Source organism: Trichechus manatus, unplaced genomic scaffold, assembly GCF_000243295.1.
Source record: "Trichechus manatus latirostris isolate Lorelei unplaced genomic scaffold, TriManLat1.0 scaffold00035, whole genome shotgun sequence".
Taxonomy (NCBI): domain Eukaryota; kingdom Metazoa; phylum Chordata; class Mammalia; order Sirenia; family Trichechidae; genus Trichechus; species Trichechus manatus.
Genome location: NW_004443971.1, coordinates 8154391 through 8163768, shown reverse-complemented (window position 1 = coordinate 8163768; position 9378 = coordinate 8154391). Strand labels below are relative to the sequence as shown.

The 9378-nt window shown below is 47.5% G+C and overlaps 1 protein-coding gene across 1 annotated transcript in view; it reads right to left on the bottom strand.

Annotated features, from left to right (window-relative positions):
- Window positions 1–232: 232 nt before the first annotated feature.
- The window catches only part of FCAMR (Fc alpha and mu receptor), a 27846-nt gene continuing 18700 nt past the window's right edge, over window positions 233–9378 (bottom strand). The window contains exons 3-6 of the mRNA XM_023730257.1: window positions 4616–4954; window positions 2266–3019; window positions 1531–1649; window positions 233–402 (exon numbers count right to left, since the gene is read on the bottom strand). Coding sequence (XP_023586025.1) covers window positions 233–402; window positions 1531–1649; window positions 2266–3019; window positions 4616–4954 — 1382 coding nt within the window. The remainder of the gene's footprint in view (window positions 403–1530; window positions 1650–2265; window positions 3020–4615; window positions 4955–9378) is intronic.

Genomic DNA, 9378 nt, shown 5'->3' with positions numbered 1-9378 from the left:
CCTCTTTAAGTCATTCTGTCACCTTTGGCTGTGTACAATGCCTGACCTTCTTAGGCCCAAGGATGATTTACCAATTACCCCCATACTCTGCCAGCCTCTGCTTGTCCGGATGGAGCCCAGTCCCATTAGCTCCCTCCTTATAGATGGAGGAAGATGAGGGGGAGAGGGTGGGGTCGTGGAGATGTCCTGTCTTGCTATGCCATGGTGGCTGAGCAACTTCTCCTTCCATTCCTCAGGGCCTGGGGTCCCTCGCCGCGATGGGCAGGCTGACACGGGTATGACATGAGCCATCCTGCAGCATCTTCCTTTCCATGTGGGGCAGCTGGTCAGGTGAGGAGCTTGACTCCCAGAAACGTAGCATCTGGATCAGGGTGACCCATGTTGCCTTTTCTGCCTCCTGAGCTGCACAGACACAGAGTAGGCCTTGAGGGTGCTGGATGTGGAGGCTGCTGGATTTGATCCCCCCACTCCCACCCACTGCCAGGCTTCACTCAGAAGACTAGCAACTGAGCCCTCAGATCAGCAGTGATTAGACTGGTCTTTGGGGCTCTGGGTCTGAGAATCTTAGCCTTCCCCATTTGCTCCCGGAAGACCTCACCGTTCCTCACCACGTCTCAACACCACAGAGCACCCCCTTCAGGAATGTTTGAAGCTGGCACATTGCTCCAGGAAGGTTTCAGCTCGGCCGTGCAGAGGGTGCAAATGCAGAGTTTGGCCCCACGTCTGGGCCCTGCACGCCTCCTGAGTGCTGCTGGGGTTGCTTATGTGGTTTCAATGCCTACGGGTTAGCATTATGCCCTACCATCGTCCAAAGAGCTTCTCCCTGAGCTCTGGGATGCCAATGAGAAGTAAAGACAAAGATGATTTTCTCCATTTGATTGTTAAAGAAACTAAGGCCAAGAGAGGTAAAATGGCTCAGACTAGAATTTAGCTCTTCCATATCCAAGGAGCCCTGATGGTGCAATGGTTAAGTGCTTGGCAGGCAATCTGCTCCTATAAAGATTAACCAAAAAAAACTCTGTTGCCATCGAGTTGATTCGGATTCACAGCGACCCTACAGGACAAGGTAGAACTGCCCCATAGGGTTTCCAAGGCTGTAATCTTTATAGAAGCAGACTGCTACATCTTTCTCCTGCAGAGTGGCTGATGGGTTCAAATCATCAACCTTTTGGTTAGCAGCTGAACACTTAACCCCTGCACCAGCAGGGCTTCTTAAACTGTGCTCCACAGGTTTTCAAGGCAGCTCTCCAGGCCTGTCTTCCAAGGCACCTCTGGCTGGGCTCGAACTGCCAACCTTTAGGTTAGTAGTCAAGTGCTTAGCCATTTACACCACCCAGGGACTCCCCATAAAGATTACAGCCTAGAAAATCCTATGGGGCAGTTCTACTCAGTCACATAGGGTCACTATGAGTTGAAAATCAACTCATATCCACAAGACCTGGTACCCTCTGACTCCACCCACCCCTAAGGGTGTAAGGTGGAAACGAGCGCTCTCCTTCCCAGCCTTGGAGAGACTTAAAGTCAACTCACAGAACTTCTTTCTCCAGAGCTTCCTTTGTAGTAGAGCAAGAGCCAGAAGCACAACCAGGGGCAGCACTGTGGAGACCGGAGGCAGGACCTGAGAGACACTCTTCTCTTCTGGAAGAGAACTGGGGTGGAAGGAGCAGGGTGGAGATGGGGAGAGAGCACAGGAGAGGGGAGGTTGGAGTTGGAAAGAAAATTAAAGACCATTTGACCCAAGCCCCTTGTTTTAGAGATGCAGAAGAGAAGTCAGCTGCCTTGGCTTCTTCTCTGGTTGGTGGCAGAGCAGGGACTAGAACCCCTGCCTGCAGGTCCTGCATGGGCCTCACTGGGTACCCCAGTGGGAAGGAGGCCCAAGTGAGAGCCAGGAAACCCAGGCTCCCACTTGGCCCTCCCCAATCTTTCCTTGTGGCTTTAGCAAGTTACTTCCTCTCTCTGGAGCCTCCATTCCTCGTCTTCAAATAATTAAAAAAGTCCCTAAGATTCCAGCTGAAATATTCTGTCAGTCTGTCATTTAGATTTTGCTTGAAAGCCACCTAAAAATACTCAGGTAGCATTTTCACAGCAGGGACCCTGGACTGAGGAAGGGTGTCTGATTTTTGTATCCCTGTCCTTTTCTGCCTTGTGGGTACAAAGGGAGACTGAGAGGAAGGAGAGGGGTGCAGAGGTCAGCTCATCAAAGGGCATACCATGGGGCGAGGCAGAGCCAGAGCTCTAACTGAGGAGAGGGGCCTGGGCTCTTACCTCTTCACGGAAGACCCCTTGTCATGAAGTCTCAGGCGCCCTGCTGCTGGGACCTGGCTCGACGTTGCTTGGGGACCACGGTTTGCAGTGGACGCCAAGTCCCCTTCAGTGCTTCCCTCTTCAGTTGCCATCTCTATGCTGGTGGTTCCCAAGGTCCACACATCTGCAGCTGGGGTTGTTTCTTCAGTGGAGCCCAGAGCTGGTTGCTTAGAAACTGATGTTGCTTTTCGAAGGGTTTCCCAGGCCCATTTTTCTGAGACCAGGGCTGATGGCCTAATGATTCCTGTGACATTCCGGGTTGCATCTGGGGCTAGTGTGACCCTCCTTGTTTCCTCTGTTGGCCCATCAACCTTGGGAGTTGTCTTCCTCGCTTCCTCGCTCACCCTAGCCTTGTTTGCTACTGAGCTTGTGGTGCCCCACACCCAAACGTCTTCTGTTGTATTTAACGTGACTGTAAGTTTTGAAGCCCTACTCTCTGGGCTGAGAACTGTTGCTCTGATAGACCCTTCTACCCAGCTGCCTGTCCTGGGAGCTACTGCCCTTATTATTCCTGGGGTGTGTCCTCCCTTAGCTGAAGCTGTTGTTTTGCTGGTTCCTGGAGTCACTACAACTCTGTCCCATCCTGTCCCCTGCCCTTCTATAGTCCTAGTGGTTCCTGGGGTCCATCTGTTGGCCACTGGAGATGCTGTTGCCAAGGACCTCGTGATAAGCTTGCTAGCAGCTGGAGTGGCTGTGGTGATGGTGCTGGAAGGACCTGCAGGAACAGCAGAAGGAGACCACAGGGGAAGGCTTTCCAGGCCACCTACTAGGTTTAGCAAAGAACATCTGGTTTAAAATATTTGCTAAATTGAATGCAACCTATTAAGAGATGCAGTCTTTGGCCAATATGTTGGATAAAGTAAAAATCTGGGAAACCTAGATGCATTCTCTAGTCTGTTGCAAATTTGACATTTTTCTGTTCCTATCTCCCCTCTCATGCCCACATCTCTCCACCCAGCTATCCAGGACCCCATACTACCCCTTTCCCCAGAGGCCCACAGCCCACCATGTACAGCTCTTCAAAAAAGAAAAACTTCAGTTCCAGCAGAGCAGCCAATCTCAGCAGACAGCTGGAAGGCAACATCTAATAAAACAAATCCACACTTGGGCATAAGCGCCTGGCTGCTTCCTGCATGCCATCTCTTCTGTAGAGTGACCTTTCACAGCTGGGATGTGCTTCACTCATTCTCTGGGTGCCTGGCTCTGGATCCACTTTCTGGAACCTCACCCAATGGCGATAGACTGGGCGGCTGCCAGATGCCTAGTAAGGGGCTCAGTCAGGGTCTGCTGTAGGAAGAGCCTGGTCCCAGTTCCTCTGTCACTGCACCTTAGCTGTCCTGCCTGTCTTGCCTGCTCTACAGTGCTTCCTCCTCTGCACGTCAGACCCCTGAGACATCATGACCCACAGGAGACTACGTTATTCAATTCACTACCTTCTCAGAACTGTTTACAAACATAGATTCTACAATGTTTGGAGGGGAAATTGGGTAGGAGAGCTTACGAGCATTCCGCTGGGAAGTTTTTCCTAATATCCACTTGATTAAAAAAAATCCAAAAAACCCAAATCAGTTGCCGAATAATCATCTCCAGCTAATGGTGACCCATGTGTGTCAGGGTAGAACTGTGCTCCATAAGGTTTTCAAAGGCTGATTTTTCAGAAGTAGATCACCAGGACTTTCTTCTGAGATGCTTCTGGTGGACTTAAACCTCCAACCTTTTGGTTAACAATCGAATGTATTAACTGCTTGCACCACCCATTGCCGTCAAGTTGATCCGACTCATAATGACCCTATAGGACAGAGTAGAACTGCCCCGTAGGATTTCTAAGGCTGTAATATTTATGGAAGCAGACTGCCACATCTTTCTCCCACAGAGTGGCTGGTGGGCTCAAACTGATGAACTTTTGGTTAATGGCCGAGTGCTTAACCACTCCGCCAGCAGGGCTTCTTATTTACCTGATCCAAACCCAAAAACCAAACCTGTTGCCGTTGAGTCAATTCCGACTCATAGTGACCCTATAGGACAGAGGAGGAACTGCCCCACAGGGTTTCCAAGGAGCAGCTGGTGGAATCGAACTGCTGACCTTTTGGTTGGCAGCTGAGCTCTTAACCACCACACCATCAGAGCCTCTTCTACCTGATAGAACTTCTAAAATGAAAGTGTGCTTTTTCAAGTCCTTGCCTTAACCTCAGCTGCTCATCATCACTCCCCAAGTGTTTAAAGTTCTCCTGGGTCTCTGAGCCTCCTCTTCCACCTTCTCCTTCCTAGCACTTACTTCGCCAAGCTTGCCCCACCAGCCACTGGCTCCTACCTGCAGAGACGGTCAGATTCACACTGAAGTAAAACATGTCATTTCTGTTTCCAATGCCACAGCGGTAGTACCCTTCATCAGCTGGGGACAGTTGAAACAGCCTCACCACAAACAAGCTGCTCTGTGGGAAGTCTTCTAGAGCCACGCGGCCATGGTAGCGAAGGTGAGTGTAGTGGTTGGTGGACACAATGGTGTGGCAGATCCACTTTGGGGGACGCAAGCGGCACCAGTACTTTCTCTGGTGCCTGTTGACAGAAGTGGAGGTATAATGACACTTGATGTCGACAGCTCCCCCAGGCTCCCCAGAGACCAGCCTTGGGCCTTTCAAAGCATTTGCAGCTGCAGGCAAAGAAAAAGTCCAAGAAAGAGAGTGCTGAGTGTAGTAACTGGGGAGTTACGAGCCCCAAACTCTTCCAGAATTAGGGACAGGTCAGAAAATGCCACCAATGAAAATGAAGTTAAGAAGAACCAATATGGAAATGGTAGAACTTAGTCATTGGGGTAGGGCTCCGTCTGAGAGAAGATCATGCCATAATACTTTAGCCACTATTTAGCTAACACTTATCATGTGCTTCACCCTGTGTCATTTTCTTGTACTGTGATGACTTGCATATTGTTATGCTGGAAACTATGCCATCAGTACTTCAAATACCAGCAGGGTGACCCATAGTGAGCAGGTTTCAGTGGAACTTCCAGACTAAGACAGATTAGTAAGAAAGGACTGATGATCTACTTCCCAAAGTTAGCCAATGAAAGCCCTATGGATCCCAACAGAATATTGTCCTATTCGCTTGCTTTGGACACATCAGAAGGGATCAATTGCTGGAGGAGGACAACACGTTTGGGAAGTAGAGGGCCAGTGAGGGTGAAGATCCTCAGAGATGGATTGGCACAGTAGTTGCAACAATGAACTCAAACATACTGGTGATCACGAGGATGACATGGGACCAGGCAACGTTTTGTTCTGTTGTACATAAGGTTGCCATGGACTGGAGTTGAATTGACAGCAGCTGTCTATCTCTATCTCCCTATCTTTCTCTCTCTCTCTATCATCTATCTATCTATCTATCTATCTATCATCTATCTATCTATCAGGTGCCATGTGCTCTCATACAAGATGGTGAACCCAAGACCATCCAGAGCCTGGGTGCCTTCCACTGTGCTCCAATGCCAGAGATTTCAAAAGCTGTTATCTAAATACCTATATGAGGCTGAGGGGGTGGAGGTGAAGAGAGAGAGAGAGAGTTGCTAAATAGTAGACTTGGTGCACTGTGCTTTTCCTCTGAAAGGGAGAAGATGTCCTGAAACATAGAATACTGGTCTGCTTGGTGGGTATATCCCTGGACCAGTGGTTGCAAAATTTTCATACTGCCCACTTTTCTGTAGAAACAGAAACAATCAAATGCCACTGTAAAAGCACCGATGAGAAGAACTGTGAATATGTCTACTTTGGCAATAAGTGTAAGGATGACTCATAGTTACACCATAATATATGACATATATAGAAGGAGTTAAATTTGGTAGGGTGCAAGCAGAAACAAATTTTTCTTCTTTTTTTTTTTAACTGCCACTTCATACTTGTTCTGTGGACTTCTCTGTCTCTGGATGAAATCTTAAGCATGATCTTGGCTATATAGCTTTCATAGTCTCTCTTGGATAGTAAAAAGTTCAGTCTAGTCTAAAATTGAATATTCTTTCCAGTCCAATGAAATATGGCAACTCCAATCTGTTATCCAATTGAAGTCTTTTCCTTTCTCCTAGCCAAGACCTGCTCCAGGCTTGGAGGTCAGCTGCAGAGGAGAGGGACATAATGAGGTCTCTTTCTTTGCTCTATGCCTTCCTCTACTCAAAGCTGCTGTTTTGGGTTCCTCCAGGGCTGGACATGGAAGGGAGAGAGGAGGTAAATGGGACGGTTGTGATCAGCTGTTAGTGCTTTCCGGGTTGACAGATGTCCAACCAAAACCAAACCCATTGCTGTCAAGTTGGTTCCAACTCATGGAGACCACCTGTGCAGAGTAGAACTGCTCCATTTCACAAGCAGATCACCAGGATTTTCTTCCAAGGTGCCTCTGGGTGGGATCAAGCAACCAGTCTTTCAGTTAGTAGTCAAACATTTAACCATTTATGCCACACAGGGACCTGGGCTTTTTTGTTTCTTTTCTCTCTTCTCCTTCCTTCCTTTCCTTTCTCCCACCCAGCTAGCCTTGTGTTCTATCCCTGCCCCTTCTTGATGGGCTATGCCATACAGTTCAGCTAGAAAGCCACCAGCACAGCCTCCCCAGTTCCATGCCGCCCCCACCAGCTGGGTCTCTCAGTGCCATTTTTTTTGGTTTGTTTCTTCTCTCCCTCCCCCTTCCATCCTTTCCTTTCTCCTGCCCACCTAGCCCTGTGTGACCCACCCAGACCTTCTCGAAGGGCAGTGTTGTACCATTCAGCTAAAGAGCCACTGACACATGACCTTCCTGGGTCTATGCCACCCCCAATAGCCAGCTCCTTCAGCTCCATTTTTTAAAATTTTTTATTTATTTTGTTTGTTTGCTTCTTTCTTTTTTTCTTCTCTCTGTCTCTTCCTTCCCTTCCTTTCTCCCACCCACCTAGCCCCATGTGCCATACCTACCTCTTCTTGACGGGCTGTGCTGCACTGCTTAACTAGAAAGCCACTGGGACACAGCCTTCCCGGGTCTGTGCCTCGCTCCCTCAGTGCCATATTTTTTTGTTTGTTTGTTTGTTTGTTTGTTTCTTCTCTCTCTCCCTTTGTTTGTTTTTTGTTTGTATGTTTTTTCTCTCTTTCTCTTTTCCTTTCCTGTCTCCCACCCACCTAACCCCGTGCACTGTCCCTGCCCCTTCTTAAAGGGCCTTACCACACTGCTTGGCTAGAGAGCCACCAGCACATGGCCTCCCCAGGTCTGCGCTACCCCCACCAGCCAACTCCCTCAATGCCATATTTTTTTTTAGTCTGCTTGCTTTTTTTTCTTCCATTTTTTTGTCTCTCTCTCTCCCTTCCTTCTTCCTTCCTTTCCTTTCTCCCACCCACCTAGCCCTGTGTTCCACTCCCACACCTTCTTGAAGGGCTGTGCTGCACTGCTTGGCTAGAGAGCCACCGGCACATAGCTTCCCAGGTCTGCGCCACTGTCACTGACCAGCTCCCTCAGCACTACTGTATGTTTTTTCTGTTTTCTTTTTGTTTCTTCTTTCTCTCCCCTTTCCTTCTATTCCTTTCTCTCACCCACCTAGCCCTATGTACCACGCCCCACTTCTCCACGGGCTGTCCTGCACCACTCAGCTAGAGAACCACTGACATGATCTCCCCAGGTCTACCCTGCCCCCACCTGCTGAATCCTACCATGCTACCATTTTATTTGCTTCTTTTTTCATTATTTTGTTGAATATTTTTTGCTTCTGTTTCTCTCTCTTCTTTCTCTCACCCACTTAGCTCCACACATCTCATCCTTTCCCTTCCCTCCTATCTGCACAGTGTGCCAAGGGTTGCAACTCTGAGTGCCACCAGTGCAGACCCCGAGGCTCCTAGATTGCACTCACACTGCCCCTGGCCTAGCCCTGTCAGCCCCAGTTCATGCCATAAATGACCCATTCCTGCTCCTCCCCCTATCTGCACCTGCCCTGATGCACCATAGCTGAGAAACTGCCCCTGTGCACCCAGACAAGGTGGTAAGTACTGTGTCCACAGATAAGCAAGGAACAAAACACACCCAGGCCACCTGCCCAGACATAACCAAATAAAACAAAAAAGCAAGACGAAACAAACAAATCTACAATCAATAAACAAAGAAAATAATTCCTGAATATCCCAGAGACAGCAGACAATATCAAAGCATGTTAAAAAACAGGACAGGATGTCTCAAGAAAGCAACAAAAATAAAACACTAGATTGCCTTCTGGTACAAGAAGAGGCACTGGAATTACCTGATAGGGAATTTAAAAGTCTAATGTTCAGGACTGTCCAAGAGATTAGGAAAGAGATGAAGGAAAATGCAGACAAAAATAAGGAAAAAATAGGCAAAAATCATGGAAAATACAGACAAAAGCATTGAAAAGGCAGACAAAACAAAGAATTCAGGAACAAAAAGTAAAAAAATAAATAACTAGAAATCATAGAAAAACATCAAATAGAAATCCAAAAGATAAACAACAAGATTTCAAAAATGGACAGTGCAATAGAAGGTTTTAGGAGCAAATTTGAAACAATGGAAGACAGGATTAGCAAAATTGAAGACAAATCCTTGGATACCACTACGTTTGAGGGGAAATCAGAGAAAATAATGAAGAATAAAGGAGAAAACCTGAGAATAATGTGGGATAAAATCAAGAGCAAAAATCTCCATGTGATAGGAGTTCCAGAACAGGGGAAGAAAATAGAAAACACAGAGAGGATTTGCTGACAGAAAACTTCCCCAATATTATGAAGATGAGAAGCTGACCCTCCAAGAAGCTGAACAAACACCGTATACGATACAACCCAAAAGAAAGTCACCAAGACATATCATAATGACACTCTCCAAAACCAAAGACAAAGAAAGAATCCTGAGTGCAGCTCAAGAAAAACGAATTGTCACTACAAAGGAGAAACAATAAGACTAAGCTCTGACCTTGTATCAGTACTCTCAAACTATTTCAGAACATGGAAAAGGAAGCAACACTTCCAAATTCATTCTGTGAAGCCGGCATAACCCTGATACCAAAACCAGGAAAAGACTCCACAAAAAAAGAAAATTACAGACCAACATCTCTCATGAATATAGATG